The sequence below is a fragment of the Alexandromys fortis genome, unplaced genomic scaffold (genome assembly GCF_014885135.2).
Source record: "Alexandromys fortis isolate MF-2015 unplaced genomic scaffold, M_Fortis_MF-2015_v1.1 scaffold_38, whole genome shotgun sequence".
Taxonomy (NCBI): Eukaryota; Metazoa; Chordata; class Mammalia; order Rodentia; family Cricetidae; genus Alexandromys; species Alexandromys fortis.
The window spans coordinates 11,567,851-11,590,440 of record NW_026067916.1 but is presented as its reverse complement, the minus strand read 5'-3'; the positions used below and the strand labels follow the sequence as shown (position 1 = coordinate 11,590,440).

General features: G+C 45.7%; 1 protein-coding gene and 1 long non-coding RNA gene across 4 annotated transcripts in view; one reads left to right on the top strand and one right to left on the bottom strand.

Annotated features, from left to right (window-relative positions):
- Magi2 (membrane associated guanylate kinase, WW and PDZ domain containing 2) overlaps positions 1 to 22,590 on the bottom strand; it is a 1,234,898-nt gene that overhangs the window by 40,422 nt on the left and 1,171,886 nt on the right. For all 3 annotated transcript variants that reach the window (XM_050139790.1, XM_050139791.1, XM_050139792.1), the window contains one exon: positions 7,284 to 7,422. In XM_050139790.1, the coding sequence (XP_049995747.1) occupies positions 7,284 to 7,422 (139 nt within the window). The remainder of the gene's footprint in view (positions 1 to 7,283; positions 7,423 to 22,590) is intronic.
- LOC126500144 (uncharacterized) lies at positions 2,098 to 3,910 on the top strand. The gene is made up of 3 exons (XR_007591260.1): positions 2,098 to 2,205; positions 2,238 to 2,582; positions 3,768 to 3,910. It is a non-coding gene; the product is annotated as an uncharacterized lncRNA (long non-coding RNA).

The following is a 22,590-nucleotide window of genomic DNA, read 5'->3' as shown; positions in this document are numbered from 1 at the left end:
GAAGACCTCTTATATGCTGGAATACACTTAAAAATACAGTATGTGAGCTCGTAAAACTGCTCTCTTGGTAGAGGGACTTTTTGCCAAGCCTGATAAGCCGAGTCCTATCCCCACAGCCACAAATTGTCTGCCAACCTCTACGCTTGCATTGAGACACACAAACATGTACACATACACAAACAGAGGTAATAAATACTGAAACAAATCAGAACCAATGGACTCCTTCAGAATCTCCAGAGGGTTTACGAGGCATGGAAGGGAGAGAAGAGGCACTGTGGATTTCAAGGCCGAGCCAGTGTGTGTGTGTGTGTGTGTGTGCATGTGCACGTGTGTGCACATGTGTGTGTATGTGTATATGTGTGCACGTGTATGTGTGCATGTGTGTATGTGTGTGCGTGCATGTGTGTGCACTTGTGTGTGTGTGTGCACGTGTTATGTGTGCGTGTGTGTATGCGTGTGTACGTGCATGTGTGTGTCTGGTGCTGGGGGGTGAACCCAAGACCTCACACATGCCATGCAGGTGCCCTTCCACAGCACTACAACCCTAGACGTTTCTTCCCACTTTTCATACTGAGACAGGGTCTCCCCGAATCGCTCACGCTCTGCTTGTGCTTGCTTGAGAGCCTACTGGGCCTTGAACTTGTGATTCTGCTGTCTCAGCCTCCAGAGTAGCTGGGATTACAGGCCAGTACCAACAGGCCCATGATTACTCTCGCTATCTTTCCCTCTTATCAACAAGCATTGAGTTTCCTAGATCTCCATCTTCCTACCCCCAATTTCCCTGCCATGTAGGAAACACTGTCTAGATCTGGGGACTTCCCTGAGGTCCAGCTGCTTCTCCCAGTATCTAGGAGTGTTTCCCCTGAGCTAGTTGTCTTTGCTCTTGGACTTCTGTGGTCAGGCTCAGCTTTGTGTAATGGGCTGGATGCTGGACAGGAGGAATTTTTAGCTTTTCTTAGACACCCGAGGGGATTCTTCTCAATGCGGCTTGAGAAACATACCTCATTGGCTCACTGACCTTTCAAAACGGATGGATTTGGGTCTGGCTTAAGGGAGGATGAACCTTTACTTGTTTGTTTGTTTGTTGTTTTTTGCAGTGTATGTAGTCTAACAGGTGGGGACTTGCGGTGGTGTTGGCATGTGTCAGTATATACCAGGGTCACCTCAAGGTGCAGCGTGGTGGCCCTCAGGTGCTTCATCATGTCCTGTACTCAGCACAGGTGTTCCTGAGTGATCTGTGGAGGTGCCCGTGGACAAGATAGATGTGCTCAGCCGTGGATGCCAGAAGATGAGATTAGATTTCAGAATTTATTACTGAGGCAAACCACCCTTTGCCCTATCGAAAGGCAGACAAATAGTGCCAGGGCAATGGAGCCACTCCTGGCTCCCCTTAGCATTGTCTTGGGTTGGGAGGGAAAGTGGTAGCATCTCCCCTTTTGCCTTTCATGGGGGCAGACAAGCAAGTTGAGCCTCAGCACTTGGTGACCTCAGCACTTGGTGACCTCAGCACTTGGTGACCTCAGCACTTGGTGACAGTTCTGTGGGCTCCTGACCGGGGGCTGACAGCCACACAGCCATGAAAAGCAAATGTGTCAGAGCCACTCTGGCTTGCTAGTCTGAAATCCGGAATTCAGATCAGGTTTTGGAGGAGGCTCACCCAGACTCAGCAAGGCCTTCCTTCAGAGAACGTACAAGTTATTAGCAGGACCGTTACAAAGGAAACGCTTAACAGACCAAAGAGGCCAAGGACTCTTTGAGAATTGCTAATGCTCTAGAAGTGCTTATTAAATTCTATGAATAATTAATGAGCCTACTCTAATTTTTTCTTGACAGCAGATTCTTGAAGGCCTCTTCTCCAGCCGCCACGCTGTTAGAAACCGCCCTTACTTGTGGTCCTCAGGGCTTGACTGTCAGCTCCCTGAGGGCAGTCCCGAGTCTCACCTTCCATGCGGTGCACATAGTAGGTCCTCAGGGAATCTTGAATTAGTTGAGGATCTTGATTAGTTAATGGTCAAACAATGACGTCAATTCCAGGATCTGTCCCATATACAGTATTTGGTAAAGAAGCATTTCCTGGAGTTTGTCTTTGGTTAGGGAGTGAAATGAACCCTGGACAAATGATTACCCAGGGGAATACCAAGGTTTGCTCGTGATTACTGAGGAGAATACCAAGGTTTGCTCACGATTACTGAGGAGAATACCAAGGTTTGCTCACGATTACTGAGGAGAATACCAAGGTTTGCTTGTGATTACCGAGGAGAATACCAAGGTTTGCTCTTGATATTCATCAGTGCGTGTCCTGGAGAAGAATGAGCCGAGGAGCAGCCGAAGGAGGACCGGTTCTGCCCACAGGGTGTTCTGATGTGATTGTCTTACGACATTATAATTATTGTGTACAGGGAGACTTTAACTTCACAACTATTTAGTCCATTCTTTCCTCTAGGGGCAGCTACTGACCCAAGAGACATCTACCCTCTCCTTAGAACAGTTTCATCTCACCTATAAAACGACACAATTTCATTTCCCAAAGGCCTGTAATCGAGTCAAAACCTTGAGAGACACAGTTCACTTGGAAAGCGTAGGTAGGAGCATAATTCAGATACTTGGCTGTCTTTCCCTCTGCGTGGACATCGGGTGCTGCTGGCTGCTGGGTGCTCATGGCGGAGAGCTCTGCTCCATCCTTTCTTGCGTGGCCTCCTCAGATCATCGGGTCTCCCACTGGCATCTGGATGCACGTTAGACTTCTCCACATAAAGAGCTAAAGAGCTGCCCCATTGTTCTCTGGGAGAGTGAGCGAGGCAGAGTGCCACAAATTCTGTGAAGCGTGTTTGCTTCATTCGGAACAGGAGATAGCCCCGAGGGACTTTGATGTGAAAGTCTGGGATTTTCTCTCTCTCTCTCTCTCTCTCTCTCTCTCTCTCTCTCTCTCTCTCTCTCCTTTCTTTCTTTCTCTCTCTCTTTCTTTTCTTTCTTTCTTCCCCTCCCTCCCTCCATCTCTCCCTCCTTTCCTTCCTTTCTTCCTCTTCTTCCTCCTCCTCTTCCTCCTCCTCTTCTCCTTCTTCTTGTAAATCCAAGGACACTTACATGGACCTGGGCTCTGGCTGGGTGGTTTAGTTTGCAAATCAAGCGTGTGTCCATTTTGCACACGGGCCTTGACTGCCAATGAAGGACACCTGCACTTCAAAGCAGGGAGCTAATTTGGATAATTTATTCCTGAGCAGTTTTACTGTCAGGATGCTACTTCCCCTGGTCCTAACCTCTTTAGGATTAGTTTGAACAGCAGCTACCTTTGCGGCGAGCAAACGCCTGGGGAGCTCACCTCTCAGCTCCCAGCGGGGCGGAGGAAGCGTCTTTATTCCCGCCAGTGGCTGAGAGGCACGTAGGGGGCTGGAGCACTCACACTTGCCGCTCAGTTGATAATCAACAAATTCTCATCCCGAGGACTACGCTTGAAGTGCCTGTCTCCCGAGTTCCTCTTTCAAGGGCTTGACTGTAAAAGCCGCTCTTCAAAGTCCTTATCATTTTCCAACACCCTCCGCAGCCGCTCCACCGCTGGTGCTGAGCCGTGACCTGTGCCGCGGCACTCGCGGCTTCTGCCTCCGGGTTGGCTGCCGCGACACCTGGCGGTCAGCCTTATGGTAATTACTTACGGCTGGCTTATTGGCAGCGTGTTTATTCCCGTCCTCAGCTCACTTGGAGTCACACCGATTTTGGTAATCAATGATCTGACAGATTGCTTTTGCTGATTTTTTTTTTTTCCTTTTCAGTTGTACCTGTGTTTATCTACTCTATCACAGATCAGCCTAAGCACCTGAGCTCTGCTCCAGACTTCTCTTGCCGGGGATCAGCTTTCTTTGATAAGGTCTCCAAGTCCAGATAAGGGCTCCATTTCAAAGCTGCCCCGAATCCCGAGCTCCGTAAGTAGTGGACAGAACACGGGATGAATGGCTTAAAACCTGGCACCCACAGTCCCCCAGTCTCCCCATTCTCCCTTAGTCTGTCCTAGGCATGTTTAAGCCCCAAGGGTCCCTGGGAGGTTAAACGTGCCTCCTTTGGACCCTGATAACTCCCTTCAATGCTCTCTTAAGGAGTGTGTCAAGTTTAAGATCTTGAAAAGCAAACAAAGGAAACACGCAGGCTTAAAGCAACACTTGACAAGAGAATGTCATTTTCCCGTGATTAGGCTGTTGCTCGACCAAGTAGATTATATTCTTGATTTTATCTCTTGGTCAATGTGTTTTCTTGTGTTGTTACTTATGGCCGCTATCCTGTTCTTGGGAGCATTTTATTAAAATGCACCCTGGTTCATCTGGTTTCATGATGTGGTTTATTCCATACTGATGCTGGAGGACCTCTTTCTTGGCCGTGGACACTGTGTATACTGAGATCGTTCCCGCAGCCACGAATGTAGTCTCGTCTTTGGTCTGCTCCTGATGCAGAGCAGGGTTAACACAGCAGGCCGGGGACCACTCTGCTCGGACATGCCGGCCGTGACGGTGGCTTTGAGCTGGGAACACGGCTGTCAATCCGCTATGCCGCTAAGGAGCCTTGTACTGAATGCTGAGCGTGGACGCTGAGCGCGCCTCGGCGGATACAAATGATGCGATTGTACTCCACATCTGCTTTCCTCCCGGGGGTCTAGAGTTTTGGGATGTGCTAGGCAGGGGATGCCTGCATGACCAACCCTGGTGAAAATCGTGTGCACTGAGTTGCTAATGGACTCCCTGTTTCCAGTGCTCTATTTTTGTTGCTTGGAGCGAGGTACCGTCTGGGTTCCTTAGCGGGAGAGTCAGTGTGAGCACAAGAGGAAGTCTGTACAACTGACCTGAGCTCGCGGGAGCTCATGGACTCTGAACCAATTGCTAGGGAGCCTGCGCCGGACCGACCTAGGCCCTCTGCATGTGTGTGACAGTTGTATGGCTTGGTCTGTTTGTGGGGGCTCCTCGCCGTGAGATCAGGACCTGTTTCTGGCATTTTGCAGGCTTTTGGTAACCTGTGCGTGCTGGATTACCTGGCCCCGCCCCATAAGGGGAGGAGCTCGGTCCTGCCTCAACTTGACGTGTCCTGCTTAAACCCAAGGGAGGCTTATTTCTTTCTGAATGGAGTTGGCGGAGGAGTGGATGGGGAGGGGGTAGATAGGAGGTGGGAAGGGGAACGGGAGGAGAGGATGGAGGGAAACCGTGGTCAGTATGTAAAATAAATGAAAAAAAGTTAACTAAATAAAAGAAAAAGAGGAAGCCTGTATGCTGATGCCTCCAGAGATTGCCTGAATTTTCTCTCTGTCCCACACGACTCTGTTATGATTCTGTATAGCTATAACCTATGCCCCAGAAGCTCTTTCGGCAAATCTCTGGGTGAAGGAGTCACTGGGGAACTTTTGAGCCCTGCCATTAGTTATGAAATTCCAGCAAACCATTTGATGGCGTTATCATCCAAGACCTGGATCTTTGTCACGGCTTACTCATCACTGCCCACTGTTCAGCTTAAGTGTCCCTAAGAGCTGAGGGTCTGCTTAGTTTGTGTCTGCTCTCCCACTTCCATAACGAGCACCACTCCACTCTAATTTCCTTCTCTTGTGTTAATTTTACAAAGTCCACACCTTAGAAGTTCACCTGGGAAGTGCTAAGATCATCGGCAAGCGCAACTGGGTGTTTTAGAAAAGCGTACACTCAAGGTGAGATCTGTAATATCACAGTAGCTAATCATATCGGTACGGACACCCTCGAAAGTGTGCCCGTGCATTTAAAAGATTCTCCCTGTGGTGAATTTGAGAATCTAACTGAACCGGCTGATTTGGATGATGTGAAGGAAGAAGCAATGCTGGCAGGGTCTTGGGTTTTGTCTTGTTCCAAAGCCATGTGGTCATGTTTTCCTCAAGTAGACAGGGTATGAGGCATGGGTCAGAAGCAGGCTTGTTTCACCTCCTCATGGTAGACAAGCAGCTGGTGCGACAGATGTGGAAAGTATGGAACAGGAAGCCGAGGGCTGTGAAGCTGAATGAGCAACTTTGTAGCGATTCACTTGCTAGGTTATGAAGGGCGGTAGTAACTTTGTAGCGATTCACTTGATAGGGTATTAAGGGTGGTAGTAACTTTGAAATCCCTCACTAGATAATAGCCATGTCTCAGCATGGAGTGAAACACACCTTCAAAATGAGGTGTGTTCAGAAGTGGCAGAATTTCCCAGGTCTCTTTGGTGTCGATGCTTTCGGATACACAAAGTCATTCTAGTCTAGCAGTTCAAATTCTTCACAAAGGGATTAGTGTTGGTGTCATTTACCAAGCCTATGCTTATTGCTGCTGTCAATGTTTAAAAATAGTTCATTCGAGCCAAGCATTGTGTGTGTGACCATGGAATAAAGTATTTACCTTATTATGTTATATTATATTAATTTTTATTATATTATAAAACTTCTCAGGACAGCTCGGGTTGTGAAGCTCTTTGTATGAGGATAGCTCAGTTGTGCCAGCTCTACCGTCTACACTGTGAGTGATGCCTGCGACAGGTTTCTAGGAAATAACAACTTTAAAGACTACTGGAAGCAACAATGGTTTAGAATGTACTTTAAAGCCCTTGCCCACCCACAGCGCAGGATGTAGCCCTCAGATACTGCTCCAGGGCCATGCTACCATGCCCTTGCTATGCCACCCCCGCCATGATGATAACGGACTAGCCCTTTGAAACTGTAAGCAAGCCCCCAACTAAATATTTTGTTTTATTTAAAAAAAAAAATAAAAGAAAACCTTCCACAAAGGCATATGAAAACAGCATCGGAATGAATTTTTTGAACAGCCCCTAAATGCCAGGCAAATGCAGCCATGGAATGAGCTGAAGTTAGCATTTCAAATATCACACCCTGAAGATTGGCTCTGGCTCATCCCTGGCCCAATTTAGTAATCCCATAGGATTGTCTCAAGCGTGCGCTGTTTTAGAGAGAAACTGGGAAATGACTGCAGACTCAAATGAGCAGAGATCTATCAATCTCATTAGAAAGGCTCCCACGCACACGTGGTGCCGGCTCTCCCTGCACACTCAGACGTGCCCTGTGAGCTCACACATTCGCTACGTTACACATTTCCTAGCTTCACGAGCTAAAGAAGGGGTTCACACACAAACATCTGGGGCTTAAGTCGACACGTGTGCTTATTCGTCTACCGACAGTAAATACCTATTCGGGCCGCAGTAGAGGACAGATGTGGTTTTATATTAAAAAACCCAAACGTCTGCATGTTTGCAACACACAGGAAGAGCAGAACACGGGGGAGGGGAAGTGCGGGACGCACCGTACTCTGGGACTTGTCCGGTTCCCCGCTTCAGCAACAGCCTCGCTCGTCTTCCTCCGGATTTGATCAGCTCTATCGCTCTGGTGTGCGTCATGTCCCTTGTGCTTTCCCCATTGATCTCAATGATCTGATCGCCTACCTGCCAATCAAAGAGAAACAAAGTCAGGCAAAGATGGTGTGCTTTCACAACTGTCCAAGTATCACCCCCTTCCTAACGAGCACCTTGCCCACCCCGGATCTGAGTAACTGTATCGAGACTGGGTCACCCATGATCAGTTAGGACGGCAGAGGCCTCAGTTAAAATACTGGGCATTAGAATATTAGAGAATAGGTCTGGTATTACAATTCAAAATATCTTGGCAGCTTGTTTGACTTGAGAAATACATTCTACAGCTTTTCTATTGAACACATTACCAGCCTTCGGCTTTGTACCGCATCTGTTTAGCACGTTGGGAGGAATGACCATTTTTTGTGCTTCTCGGAGAATATTTGCCATGCATCATTTTGCATCATTTAAGCTTCTCTGGTTGCGACTGCGACACTGCCCTCACAGCAAGTGGCAGTTAGTGGGTATCCCGGTTTGGTGATGAGTTCTCTAACACTGCCCCTTGAATTAGCGTTCCGGGCCCCCTATTCTCTACACGTGACGAAGGCTCTTGTGAAAGCTTTGCCATGCTCCCACCGGGTTGCCAGAAGCTGTGTGGTGAAAAGTCACCCCCTCCAGAAATGTTAAAGATGCCTGTGCCCCATGAGCAGTTCCCACTCCCTCCAGAAATGTTAAAGATGCCTGTGCCCCATGAGCAGTTCCCACTTAGCTTTGGCAAGTAGATACCAGAGCACGAAGAGCTTCGGCTGCGAACGTATCATGTGACTCTCAGAGGCCCACTGTTGTCGCGGCCTCTGAATTAAAATGTATTGAATTTCAGGGCACGCTACTTAAAGACAAATAAGTCTTTAAGGGGAAAAACACAATGAGTTGCTCTCTAAAAATTTAGTGCAGATGGTTTCGTAAACAAAGAAGATCTCATCGCAATTAATATCTATAAAGCAGAGAGAACCAAGAAACTACAGTCAAGTTGATTGGGCAGACGGAGGAACAGGTGGTCGCTATCACCATGGAAACAGGGCACTGTAGCTGTCTAAAGAGGATTGGTCCAGAGGCTCAGACCCTTTCCAGCACAAGGGCAATAAGGATTTCCCTGCATGTGTTTGGTAGCCTCGAGAGGCATGGGCTTGGGGCAGTGGAAGAGAAAAGTGTTATTTCTGTGGCATTCATTCGACACAGGATGACTCAGAAGACAGACTAAAAGTTAATGTCACTGTCCTGGCTAGTTTTATGTCAGCGTGACACAAGCTAGAGTTATCTAAAAGGAAAGAACCTCATCTGAGAAAATGCCTCCATGAGATCCAGCTGTGAGGCATTTTCTTCATTAGTGATGGATGGGGGAGGATTGTGGGTGGTGCCATCCTGGGGCTGCTGGTCCTGGGTTCTATAAGAAAGCAGGCTGAGCAAGCCATGAGGAGCAAGCCAGTGAGTAGCACTCTCCATGGCCTCTATATCAGTTCCTGCTTCCAGGTGCCTGCCCTGTTTCAGTTCCTGTCCTGACTTTCTTCGATGAATAATAAACCAAATAAACCCTGTTTTTCCCAAGTTGCTTTGGTCATGGTGTTCTTTACACTAATAGTAACTGTTAGTCTCTTCATGTTTCCTTAACTGTCGCTGTTCCTAAGAGGGAAGAGCTATATCCTGGAGTCAAGTGGCTAGTGAGGGCTGTTTGGGTGAAGGCCTCGCTCCTTTATCCTTCAGCCCCTGGCATCCAAATATCCAAAGAGTCTGGAATATTCGGATGGAAGCTGTACCCCAAGCTCCCTTCCCTGGAGCTGCCAACTCTGTTTCATAGTGGCTCCTTTTGAAATTCTTTTCTGAAGCCAAGAACCCTGGGCTGGCTCGAGTCAAGGTTCTTAAAGAGTTGGGCAGGAACTGGCAGCGGCAGTGAGGAGCTATGCTTCTGCCTTTGCCACCATCGTTCATGCAAGCCACAAGCATGGGGTCATTCTGCACTCCTTAAAGGTAAAGGTTCATTACTATTTATTTTGGATATATGTGCGTGCCACGTGTCTGTGGGAGCCAGAAGAAAGCAACGGATTCTCTGGACCTACAGGATGTTGTGAGAGCCCGGCATGGGTACTGAAGTATGGTCTTCTGCTAAGGCTCTTAGCCAGCCTTCTGACCTAGCTGGCCTTTTACACTGAATGACAGTTTTTATGATAGACTTTTGTTAGATGTTCTGTTACTGTTGTCATTCCAAAGTGCTAGAAGCGCAGAGCCAGGGGCCTGGTGCATTCTAGGGCCCTGAGCTCTGAGCTGCATCTCCAGCCCTGTTGGTAACCATTTGCAGCGAGCATGTTTTCCCAGGGCTCCACCAAGTGTTTTTCTTAACCACCTCACTCCCCTCATCAGAGTGTGATTGAATTAGACAGGACCCGGCAGCCCAACGCATAGCTTGGCTCTTGTTCCGTGCCGGGACAGGAGCCCATCAAGTCGGCGCGGTCTTCCACGGAGAAAACTCGGAACCCGGCAGGAAACGGAAATGAATGCTTGCGAGGGTTCACGCTGTGAATTTTATTTGCTTCGAATTCATTTCCCATATTCAAAATTCAGTTTCTTTCTGTCCTTGCATTATGCCTCTGGTAGAGTAGCCATTTAAAAGAGAAACTTTCCAATATTTCTCAAGAAAATTTATCCTAAGAGAAATGTGAACTGACCCTGCAGATATGCGGGGCCCTTGATCAAGGCTAAGCCTGAGCGCGCACACCAGCCTAGGAGGACATGGGAGTGAGGACGGCAAGTGACTTGAAGGAGCTACAGGCCATCGCATGATTCTGAGAGCTGCTATGAGCTGAGGGTGGCGTAACATCTTCTGTGCTTTTACGATGTGATATTTACCCTTTAAAATGACGCACTGTTTAAGAGACTTTGACTGGAGCGCACTGATCCTCAGCGAACTCTGCCCGGGCAGACTGCCCTTGGCAGCGACTCCAGGAGCGGTCTCTGCTCAGAAGCCTCCATTCCTCATTCAAGTTTTAAAAAGCCTCTAAATTTAAACGTGGAAAAATTGCGAAATTCGCAGATCATTCAGTATCCCGATTGTAGAAGCAGCCAGCCTTTAAATGACGACTCGGTCTTTGCCATCAAAGCTTGCATTTTCTCAGGGCAAACGCTGCGGACTCCAAAAGGTGCACAGAGCGAGTTTTGTGAACTCTCCTTAGTCCCCCAGAACTCTCTCTTGTGGTTGCTGCCTCCTTCTGAAGCACCCTTTCTGGCTTTGTGCGTGTTCTTGGGTCACCTCTTCCGGGCACTCTGAGGATCCGAGCGCACTTCTCTCCTCTGTCTCTTTTGAAGATGTGGTTTCATTGGTCTGCCTGGATGTTCTCCTCCTTCATTTCAAACAGGTGCATCTTACTCATCCCTTAAGGCCAACGTCAGCTACCAGATCATACAAGAGGAGCTTCTGGGATCCCCCAGCCGTGGGATGTCCTTTCCTGTGCACATCTTCAGAAGAATTTCCTTTTCCTGTCTAATACTGTAAGCTTCCCAGCAGCGGGAGTCCGGCCACAGGGGAATGTCTGTGTGTATTGTTCAACAGAAGCATGCATGAGCAACTGAAGGGAGGACCTTTTTTTTTTTTTTTAGATATTTCATTTGCTTCTGTGCTCCCTTCTTGCTTAGTTAAGGTTTATAATAAGAATTCACCTTGGTTTCGTAGTATTTCTTACCTGTTTTGACCCAGATTGAATAACACACAACATATGCACATACCTTATGACCTATAAAGCAATCTGTGAATACAATCTATTGCTAATTATAGGAATCACTTGCTTCTTCATCACCATCATGGTAGAAGAGGGCAAAGGAACACAGGAGGAAGTCTTGCACAATGAACCTAGGAGGCAGGCAGCTGACTGATGGAGAGGGAAATGGGGAGTGGGGCAAATATTGCTTCTGTGGAAATAACGCAGAGAGGGAGAAGACTCTCCTTGAGTTGTTAAGTGCAGCCTTGCAGGCATTCTTACAGGACAGCGTTGCTGTTTTGATTTTGTGATTCCAGATGAAATCTCTAGGAAGAGACTCTCACTGAGTGCTTGGCAGGTAATTTAAACCCCAGCTAATACAAAGAAATCACCACGAGTGTGGCAGCAGCAGACATGAATGCTAAGACAGAGTTTAAAATAAAGGCACGCTTGCTGAAGCAGAAATAGTTTCTACAAAGGAGGAAAACACAAGCAGCCCCCTTCCGTTTTCATACGCTGTTTAACTGCTCCAGCAGGAAGAGCCTGGGTAGTATCTCAAAATCATTTGCCCAAGCAGGAATGGAGGCTCCCATCGGCAGCCCAGCTGAGCTTCTGCTGCTGCTCAGAAATCACTTACGTTAGGTCATGAAGTCTGTCTGCCTAGTTGATAGAAAAATAAACAGAAAGAAAACCAGAGGGAACTTCAACTGCAGGCGGTGTGTAGGCTGCATGCAGCTGAAGGCAAGGAAGAGCATTGCTCTGCACACTTGCCTAACCAGACATACTATTCCCCAGAAGTGATCCCCAACTGGACTCTGAGTGATGCTGCTCTTTTGTCCAGGATAGTAATTTCTGCTTTGCTGAAGCTGACTGTCTTATGGCATTTCCATGCGGACTCTCTGTGAGCGTGCGGACTCTGGACCTGATGTGGGGCCATGCAGGTTAAAATGTGAATGCTTTATCAAGATGCGTGGCAGCCACGCATAGCGGCCAGGTACAATCTGGAGAGCAATGTAACGCAGGCACTATTTTACAGCCGTGGACGGGGAGAAAAGGAAACGGGCTGTGGAGGCACCAGTGTGTAAACAGAGCGGCGTTGTTGCCACCTCTAGCCTGAAAGACCCGAGGAAGGAAAGAGAGGTTACTGGGATCAAGAAAGAGAAGCATACAAGAGAGGTTGCCTGCTTGGAGTTAGAGCTGCAGAGAGAAAAAGTTCTGCTAGGCCCGGAGCACAGCTTCAGGGAGGAGCAACACAGGAAAAACAGTCATCCAGTGCAGAGAGAACACTGAATCATGGCACTTCCTGCCCCATAGACTAAGCTTCCAAATTCCTGGAAGCTGGGATTATCTATCTATCCATCTATCTATCTATCTATCTATCTATCTATCTATCTATCCATCCATCTATAATTTATCATCTATCTATCATCATCTATCATCTTCTATCTATCTATCTATCTATCATTTATCATCTATCTATCTATTATCTATCATCATCTATCTATCATCTTCTATCTATCTATCTATCTATCTATCTATCTATCTATCATTTATCATCTATCTATCTATTATCTATCATCATCATCTATCTATCATCTCCTATCTATCTATCTATCTATCTATCCATCCATCTATAATTTATCATCTATCTATCTATCATCTATCTATCATCATCTATCATCTTCTATCTATCTATCTATCTATCTATCTATCATTTATCACCTATCTATCTATTATCTATCATCATCTATCTATCATCTACTATCTATCTATCTATCTATCTATCTATCATCTATCTATCTATAATTTATCATCTATCTATTATCTATCATCATCTATCTATCTATCTATCTATCTATCTATCTATCTATCTATCTATCATCTATCTATGTATCTATCTATCTACCTAGGGCTAGGGATGAGATGTGAGGCCTTGTGCTCTACCCCACTCTTTTCTGTCCCAGGGACTGAACGCAATGCGTCACACATATCAGAAGAGAGCCCTACCTCTGAGCTACCTGAACTCTACCCCCAGCCCAACGTTAGGGTCATGAGATGAGCTATCCTGGGAGTATCTGGCTGGGTTCAATGAAGTCCCAAGAGTTAAAATCTAAGAGAGATGAAAGGAAAGAAAGAAGCAGAGGTCGGGGAGGGGAGAATACACTAAGCTTCTGGCTCTGAGGACTGAGGCCTGGGCTAGAAGCCAAGGCAGGCAGATGGCTCAGGACACTGGAGAAGGTGACGTTTTTCTCTGGACGCCCGTTGCAGAAGCCAGTGCTGCCTCCCTTTCCACCCAGTGAAACAACTTGGACTTTTGACCTCTAGGATTGTGAGATAGTCAGTGTGCATTGTTCCAGCCATGAAATCCATGGGCATTTATTATAGCATGAATACAACACTAACGTATACAGTCTCTTTCTGTTGATATTTCTCAGTGGCCAAATCTAACATACACCGGAGGCCAGGAGCATTTTGGCAATCCAAACACATTACCCCAAGAACTCCGCATGGGGCAGGGACGGAAAGGGACAGACTTGGATGAGAAGGTGGACTAGAGGAAGAACTGACATTGGGGTGTAGTTGATGCAGGGAAAGATGGAAATGCCAAGTGGTGTGACAGATGTGGGGGTTAAGAACAATTCACGAGCGAGACGTCCAAGTTGAATGCTGTTTGCTTTGCTCAGTTCCCGGTGGCAAGGTGGTCTTGGGAACCTGGCTGTGCTGTAACATTTAGTTTCAACCACGGACATCCCTTTAAGCCCCTTTGTAGGAAAGTCAGCAGGATCAGTGGTGCTCAGAGATACCCTTAGCCATTTGCCGTTCCCTCAGTGAGAGAGAGAGTAACTCCCTCCTTCCCTCCAGCCTCTGCTCCACTTCCACGGCCCCCTTCTTCCCCTCCTCTCTCGGTACTGTGACCACTGCTGGGACTCCTACCGAGAAGTCACTGTCGTGTTATGCAGCCCAGCCTCTCCTCTCCCAGCACCTGCCCTAATCCTCATGGTCTCCGTGCTATGTGGCTCCTTATGAATCTCTAATCTAATAGTATGTTTCTACCCCTCCCCTGCATTCAGCCTGGCCCATTTTGTACCCAGGTCCTGGGTTTCCTGTTTTGTTTTGTTTTCCCCCTGGCCCTTGAACCTCATCTATGGCCACTGAAAGGTTCTACTCAGATTCTCCATGCAGCCATCACTGGCCATTGCAGGGACAATTCCTCCTCCTTTCTCTCTGGTCCAAATACACTATAGCTTGCCTCTCTTACGGCGCTCAGGGCATCAAAGCCTCTAGAGATGATATACGCACTTTGTTCCTCCTACCTCTCAATTAACAAAATTATCAATTCTTGGGAAGTGGGACTATGTCTTTGCAATACTTCCTGGTGGTAGTAATGTATTGCTTAGGAATAATAAAAGTAGAATCTCCTTATAAAAGGGGCGAAGATTAGTCCCATTCCTGCTGGTGGAAGAGGGAGACGCTGAAGAGAGATGGGGTGGGCGGGAGAGAGGAGACTATGCGTCTTTGGGCTCTCATGCTTAGAGCCACGAGGCAGGATGTGCCTTTGTGTTTTGCTGCTGCTGATAAAGATGCTTGGAACGAGACAAAAGCTTCATGAGTAGTTCGTAAAAAAAATCACACACCCATTTCACTTTGGGCTAAGCCAAAGTTCGATTTTCAGTGGAAACAAGGCCTCAGATATTTTTAATACTTACAATATTAAGAAGGTAGAAAAAGTTATACAAGGGAAGCCCTTCCTGTCTTCGTCAGCTTTCAGAGAGAGAGGTAACCCTGTAATGCTTTGCCGACAAGTCTGGAATGGGATAGCCACAGGCAGAAGCAACCCTTTGCTGTTTGCGTTGCTACGTCGACTCACATAACTGGCTAAAAGCAGACAGCGATTGTTCCCATGAGAAGCCCTGGGAAATAAACTCCCATGGAACTTCTAATTATACCCCAGAGAATAGCTGGCGAGCAAAGAGCATGCTATGTTTTTATAATGCTGCTTGTAGCATTTAGCGTGTGCGTGTCTGCGTGTCTGTGCACATGTAAATGCAGGCAAGTGAGCAACGTGGCTTTTTAATAAATACGGGGGGGGGGGATAAACGAGGAGAGGGGACAGCTGACGATAGTCATTAGTCTCTACTCGCTACTATGGTCTGGGATGAGTTCCCCAAATTCGAGTGAGGGAAACCTGGTACCTTGCACATCAGTGTTGGGGCCAGGGCCTTTGGGAGGTGTTCCGGTCTTGAGAGCTCCTTCCTGAGGAGTGGATGGATAAAGAGGGCCATGGGAGTGGGTTGGCCCTTCTGTGCTTTTGCCTCCTGCCCTGCCGACACAGAAAAGGGCCCATGCTGGATCCTGGCACCTTCATCTTGAACTTTTGAGACCACAAAAACGGAAACAAACACATGGCTGGTCGTCATAAGCGGTTCTCAGACACTCTGGCGTAGCAATGGGAAGACACCCACAAATCACACAGCAGTAGAGGGAAAGGAGCCCACTTGTTTCCCCTGGGTTTTATTTCCCTCACTTTAAGTGGGTACTCTGAGCTTTAGAGAAAAGTGGGGAGCTATGGAAGACACACAGTTTGTAGGGGTTCAAGGCCAACTCTAGGTTCTCTGACTCTACAACTGAGGATACTTTAGCACCCCAGGAAGGGAGAGAGACACGGGGTACTCATTTCTTGAATGAGATAGGATAGAGGAGCTTATGATTCTTTGCCTTTGGGGTTGTACTAGCCGATTGTGTGTCTGCTTGACAGAAACTAGGATCGTCAAAGAGGAAGGAGCCTCATTTGAGGAAAAGTCTCTGTGATCTCCAGCTGAGAGGCATTTGGGCTGGTGGTGCCGGGTTCTATAAGAAAACAGACTGAACAAGCCATGGGAAGCAAGCCAGTAGGCAGCTCCCATGGCCTCTACATCAGCTTCTGCCTCCAGATCCTGCCCTGTGTGAGCTCTTGTCCTGACTTCCTTCATGATGGACATGGTATGGAAGTGTGAGCCACATAAACCCTTCCTCCCCAAGTTTCTTTGGTCACGGTGTTCATCACAGCAACAGCAGCTCCAAGACAGGGGCATTGCTTACGAATAACAAGGCGTGATGAGGGTGAACACACTCAGAGTATGTGTTTGAAAACGTCATAACGAAACCCATTATTCTGTAAGCTCAAAATAGGCACCATCACATGTTCCAAGCCACTCTAACAGCCAGGCCACGCCACGAGGGAGAATTCGGCAGATGTGTCAACAGCTGGAACCATGAATAAGCCTTCCCAGCATGAATGGCTCTGAACGTCCCTGATCAACTTAACCTTTCTCTTCAGATAACTGTGCAAACTCCATGGTGTCTCAGACCAGCAGCACCACGCATGTCCTTGTGCAGCCTTGGCAGTGTGCACAAAGTGTAACATAGGCAGGGACAATCACGGTGACAGCAGGCACTGGGGTCTACTTCCGTGGCCGTAATGGACGTGTGGGCTTCCATTAAGAGTTTAATTTCAAGGCAGCGCCCCAGAGAGCCTTTACTCATCACCATGGTATTTGGTGTTAGCAGCAATGGGTGCTGATTATAATAATGTTTTTAGTGAAGTACTAACGCTAAATAAATAGCCAGAGGAGCATCGTGGCTCTGTCATTATGGCACACAAAATAAACATTATCCATTTATCTTCCTTTACTATTTAAAGTCACATATTAATTACTTGAATTTTGCAGTAGGGATGTAGCCGAGTGTCTGAAAATCTTGTTTCTGTTCGAGTTCATTCAGATTGTCCATCCATGCGTGAGAACAGCTGAGCTATGAAATTAGGCAACATGTTTTCTGGCCATAATGAGCTGATAATATTCCTTAGGAGTATTTAAGGGACAGCACTATCGATAGGCTAATTGGAAATAAAAAAGGCAAAGGTTTCGTAAATCACTAGACTAAAAAGCCCCTGGGTTAGGATGGCTTTGCAGTGTGTGTCTGGAGCTCTCCCACTTTGCCCTCTAGGATAAGAACTCTCTGATGAACGCAATGGTGATGCTTCAGGATGCCCCGGCAGGTCGCCGTTTCCAAAGGGGGCTTTCCCACCCATAACTTGGCTCAAGCGTGTTCTCCCTCTTCAGTTTTGAAAACTGACTCCTGCGTCTAATGAAATGCATAGGATGTTGGGTGGAGAGAAGAAACACAGTCTGATGTAGGGATACGAGAGCTCACCCTAGTTGGGACATTCAGAGCCCAGAGTACCGCTTGCTTGTATGTAACAGTTAGGAGGTGAGAGGCAGTTAAGATGATAATACTCGATCACGCATAACAGCGAATAACTCAGGTTCCAGTAATTCTAGGTTCTCTACGTGAACATCTGTTCTTACACGAGCAGAGTTTTGTCTCCATGTAAAATCCTCAGTCAGTTAAGGGGTTTTATGCGGTGTGAGCCTCCCTGATGAGAAACTCCGGCCCTTTACAACGTGTTCCATGTACCCAGCACAGTTTTGGGCCAGATTCTGTTAGAAACATGATCACATTTAATTCTGAAATGAACAGAGGCGAATCTTCCCTGGGAGAGAACAGACAGAGGATTTAGAATCAAATCTGGAAAGGACACTTTGCTGCTGCTCCACAGGGAGCTGATCAACGCATTACACAGGAAGAAGACTGGTATGGAGATATCAAGTTAATTTTCTGTGTCATTATTTAATTTGAACCACCCATGGTGTGGGAAGTCCTTCTGTATAAGTGTTGCTTTTATTGGTTAATGAATAAAGAAACTCCTTTGGCCTGTGATAGGGCAGAGTAGAGCTAGGCTGGGAAAACTAAACTGAATGCTGGGAGACAGAAGGCGGAGTCAAGGAGAAGCAAAGACAGATGCTGAATCCAACAACACACCCATGCTACTTTTGTTTACATCTCTCTCTCTCTCTTTGTAATTTTTTTTTATATACATCTTAACTTAGTCTAACCTCCTTAGCACTTTGTGAGCATTTGAGGATCATTTTGATCCCCTTCATGAATCCTTCCCCTTTCTTTCCTTTTGGGACTTCAGGTTTTTATCTTGGATTATTGCTCCAATTATCACTTCCATTGTCTCTTGAGCTTTTGTGTAACCATTGGGGATGGCTCCTCAGACTTGCCTGAGTTCACCACTGGTCCCTGCATCATCAGCACAGTCCTGTGTTACCAGTGATGTCTGTGATCCTGCAGAGACATCTTGGAAAGTGTTCTTTTCATTACCAAGAGGGCGGAAGACACATATGTAAACAGAAATCACAGGCTCCGTTGTTCTTCCTGGAAAAACAATCCTGTAGGTTCTTCTGATGGAGAATCCTTATTTTCTAACCACCTTTGTTTTCCGAGAGCAGCACCCTGTTAATGTAAGTGGTTTGATTGAACTGTCTCTGGCCACTGAGGCATAAATACAAAATTGATTAATTTGTCCGATAACCGCTGGCAGCTGCGCCCTGTCGGTCCCGTTCCTCCCCTGCTGGGTAGCCGTTCAATTCCACTGTTTTTCAACATCTTAAGCCATTAAAATGTAGAGTGCAGCTTCACAAGGGAACCTCCCCCCACACCTCCCCCCTCCGATGCAGACTAGATGGAAGGGTTGAGTTACTTAAATGATGAAAGGTTTTATTCTCCCATAGTCTGCTCCCTCTCCCCCTCTCTCTCATTTCCTCAGTCTTCCGGAGAGTCTCTGTGCAAGGCTTCACTCCCACGAGCCAACCAGCCTTGCTGGTGGCAAGCGGCCCACCTTCTTCTCTGTAGTTTATGTCTGCCTCTCTTGATGGTGTGTACCATGAAGCGATGCTGGCATGTTTTATATAAGCAGTATCACCCTACATAATTCTGTAATTTCCTCTTCAAAGCCAATATTGTGTTGTTGAAAGGCATCTAAGTAGGAAATATACTTCCCCTATTTAAACTACTATATAATACTGTATTATGTACATGGCTTGCTATTTATTTTTCCATTCTATTGATATCCATCTGGGACTCTTCCCCTACACTCAGTACTTACAATGAAAACTCACGTTACAGTAAATATGGCTCTCTGGTGTTTATGAGCAAAACCACCGTATAAGCACCACAGTGGAGTTGCTGACCTGTAGGTAAATGCGTATATCCAATTTGTTGGGTGTTGCCAATTTTTTGTCCAGAGACAAAAACTCACGCTATCATCACTGACAAACAAGAGTGCCTCTTCCCTCATGTTATTCCCATTTTTTAGAAATGCCAGATTTTTATTTTTAGCTTTTTAGCTCACTGCTTTGGTTCTTTAATTTGTATTTTCATGATGATGAGCATCTTTTTAGATTTTAAAGTCATTTGGGTTTCTCTTTTTAAAAATACAACTTCTTGTGCGCTTTTCTCAGTGTTTCTTGGGTTGTAATTCTTGTAATTCATAGAAGTTTTTTATTATTTATATGTCCTGAATAGCATTCATTTATCCCCATTTCAAATGCAAATTCATTTTCAAATACGAGTGGTTTCCAGAATCTTTAGGTTATACCAGTAAAAATGATCAGAATCCAGGCCTAGGAACAATGCCTTCGCCTCTTTCCCTGCACTTGTGAGGCATGCAGTAAGTCACAACTACTAACTCAGACATCCTAATTTCAGTTTACAGACAAAGCTTTTACTGGGAGCTATTCCGCAGTTTTATAAGGCGCTCTTTAAAAAAATAAAAATTTTATTTCAAAGAAATTAGTCATGTAAATTAAACTGAGTTGCAAAGAAACGAGACTTTCACGTTGCATCGTGTGTCTTGCAGCAGAGGCCCACGTCATATTCCACGGGCGTCCAGAAGTGGGTTTCACCCAGGAATAAACATCAGAATTACGTGGGGACCGTTTAAAAGCCACTCACCTTCTTTTAAATTAAGATCTTCTTAACACACACATGAGAGCATCACATGCCATGGGAGAGGCAGGGCTTCGTCTCTCTAAGAAAACTCTGATGCCATCTATATGACAGAGATATGCATGAAATAAAAAAGGCTTGCCCAGGCTCTTATTCAGAAAGGTCCCTTGCAGCACTAACAGGTAGCCAGCCGCCTGTGTTGGCACAGGAAGGCCTGGCAGGCTCTCTGCCCAACTGCTGCTATGCTCTCGTAGACATTTCCAATGCATGTCTATTTTCTAGTCTATTCTTAGAGTAAGAGTCACTGTCACGTAGATATCTGGGAGATAAATGGAAAGTTTACAAGTGTTGATCATCTATATTCCCTTTACTTTTGCTAATATTTGACTTATTTAAGTACTCTGTTATCAGGTGCCTTTATATTCATAGTTGTTCTATCTTCTTGATGGGTTGACCACGCTTCATCCATATCTCATTTCACAATGACTTTGCCTCCTGTTGCAGTTTTGACTGTCTTTTTTTTTTTTCTGGTACACATATAACTTTATCAGATGCATATATCCTGACTCTCTTTCCACTTAAATGGGATATCTTTTCCCATCATTCCACGATCATTCTACTTCTGCCCTGAAATCTTCTCAGTGATGAAACACTGAAAAATTTCCCTCTAGATTAGGAGAAAAAGTAGGATGCTCCCTCTTTCTTTTACAGATAGGATCCCATGTAGCCCAGGCTGGCCTTGAATATACTATATAGCCGAGGATGGCCTTGAACTCTTGATCTTCCTGACTCCACTTCCAGAGTGCTGGTATCCATATCTGGGTTATGAAGTGCAGGGATTAAACCCAAGGCATCATGCATGGTAGGCAAGTGTGAACTGAGCCATACTGCCAATGTCTAGGAAGCCCACTCTTGTCACCCAGGTCAACATAAGGATAGAAGTCGTACACAGACCAAGCAAGAATATGTAATAAAAGACATGGAAAATGGAAATGAAGAATTATGTGGCATTGATTTTTCAGCAGCAAATATAGGATCTACCAAAAAATCCGTAAGAACTAACAAATGCATTTAGTATAGTTGCAAGGTAGACAATCCTCACCTAAAAATAACTGTGATTCTGTACATTAAAAGTTAGCTAGCAGAGAAATAAATGAAGGAAAAAACATAATAGCTTCAAAAATATTAAGGAACCATTAAACCAACGAGTGAAAGATATAATATACCTAAAGGATTTTGTGTTTCATAGTATTATTTTTCCATAATAATTAATAAAAATAAATTGAAGAAGAGGCAAATAAGAGGAAATATATATTTAAGTGAGAGGAAGAATTAGTATTGTTAAAATGTCTACACTATCCAAAGAGATCTATAGAATCAATGTTATCGCTATGAAAATTCCAATGACAACTTTCACAAAAATAGAAAGATAAAAATCAGCTCTGGAATTTAGGCAGGACCACAGAAGATTCCAGATAGCTAAAGTAATCTTGAGAATGAGGATTATGGAGGTATCACACAGGGATTTAAAGCCTAATTACAAAGCTAGTATAGCTAAAACAGTACAGTACGATATAGAAATAGACTTACAGACTTAATAAAACATATTATCAAGGTACATTTGTGCAGGTATAGATAACTAATCTTCAACAAGGTACAAAGACTATGCCATGAATGGAGTTAGAAAAACCATGTCTCTCAAAGGATACAAAAATAATTGGACTTTTATATCATAAAAAAGTATATAAAAAACTCTAAATGAATTAAAGACTTAAATGGAGGATTTGACGCTGTGAAATGCCTGAAGGAAACCATGCAACAAGCTTCTTGGCCATTGTTTTGCCACTATTCTCTGTGTATGGCACAAAACCAAAGCTAACAAAGGTAGGACCACCTCAAGCGGAAGAGGTTCTGCAGGGCAAACAGCAGCTAAAGGAAGGAAAGCCAGCCTAGGAGTGGGAAGGCACGCCTGGCAACTGTATATCTGAGAAGATCTTAGTGTCCAAAGTATGTCAGGGGATCCTGTAACCCCACAGTAAATATTAATAACCCAACTGAAAAGCGGAGAAGAGGGATTCAAAAGACATTGCCTCAAAGAAAATTTATGGATGGGCAAGAGGTACAGGAAAAGATGCTCAGCTTCACGAGTCACTGGCGGGGGTGGGGGGGGGATGAACTTAAAATACATTTTTTTTCCCTTGGTGTTTTCCCTGCATGTATGCCTGTGTGAGAGTGTCAGATCTTGGAGTTACAGACAGTTGTGAGCTGCCATGCAGGTGCTGGGAATTGAACCCGGGTCCTCTGGAAGAGCAGTCAGTGCTCCTCACAGCTGAGCCATCTCTCCAGCCTTTTCTTCCTGCCCGCACATAAGATTTACTTCTTTTTATTTTTTGTGTATGTGTTTTGCCTGTCTGTCTGTATGTGCACCACACAAGTGCAGTACCCATGGAGGCCAGAAGGGGGCATCATATTCCTTGGAACTAGAGTCACTAATGATTTTGATACGATAGTCAGTGCTGGGAACTGAACCTGGGTCCTCTACAAGAGCAGCAAGTGCTCTTAACCACTGAGCCATCCATCTCTCCAACCCAATAAATCACTGTTTCACTTTTATGAGGATGGCTACTGTTGAAAAGACAAGAGAAAATGAATAGAAGCAAGAATGTGGAGTGCGGCGCACCGC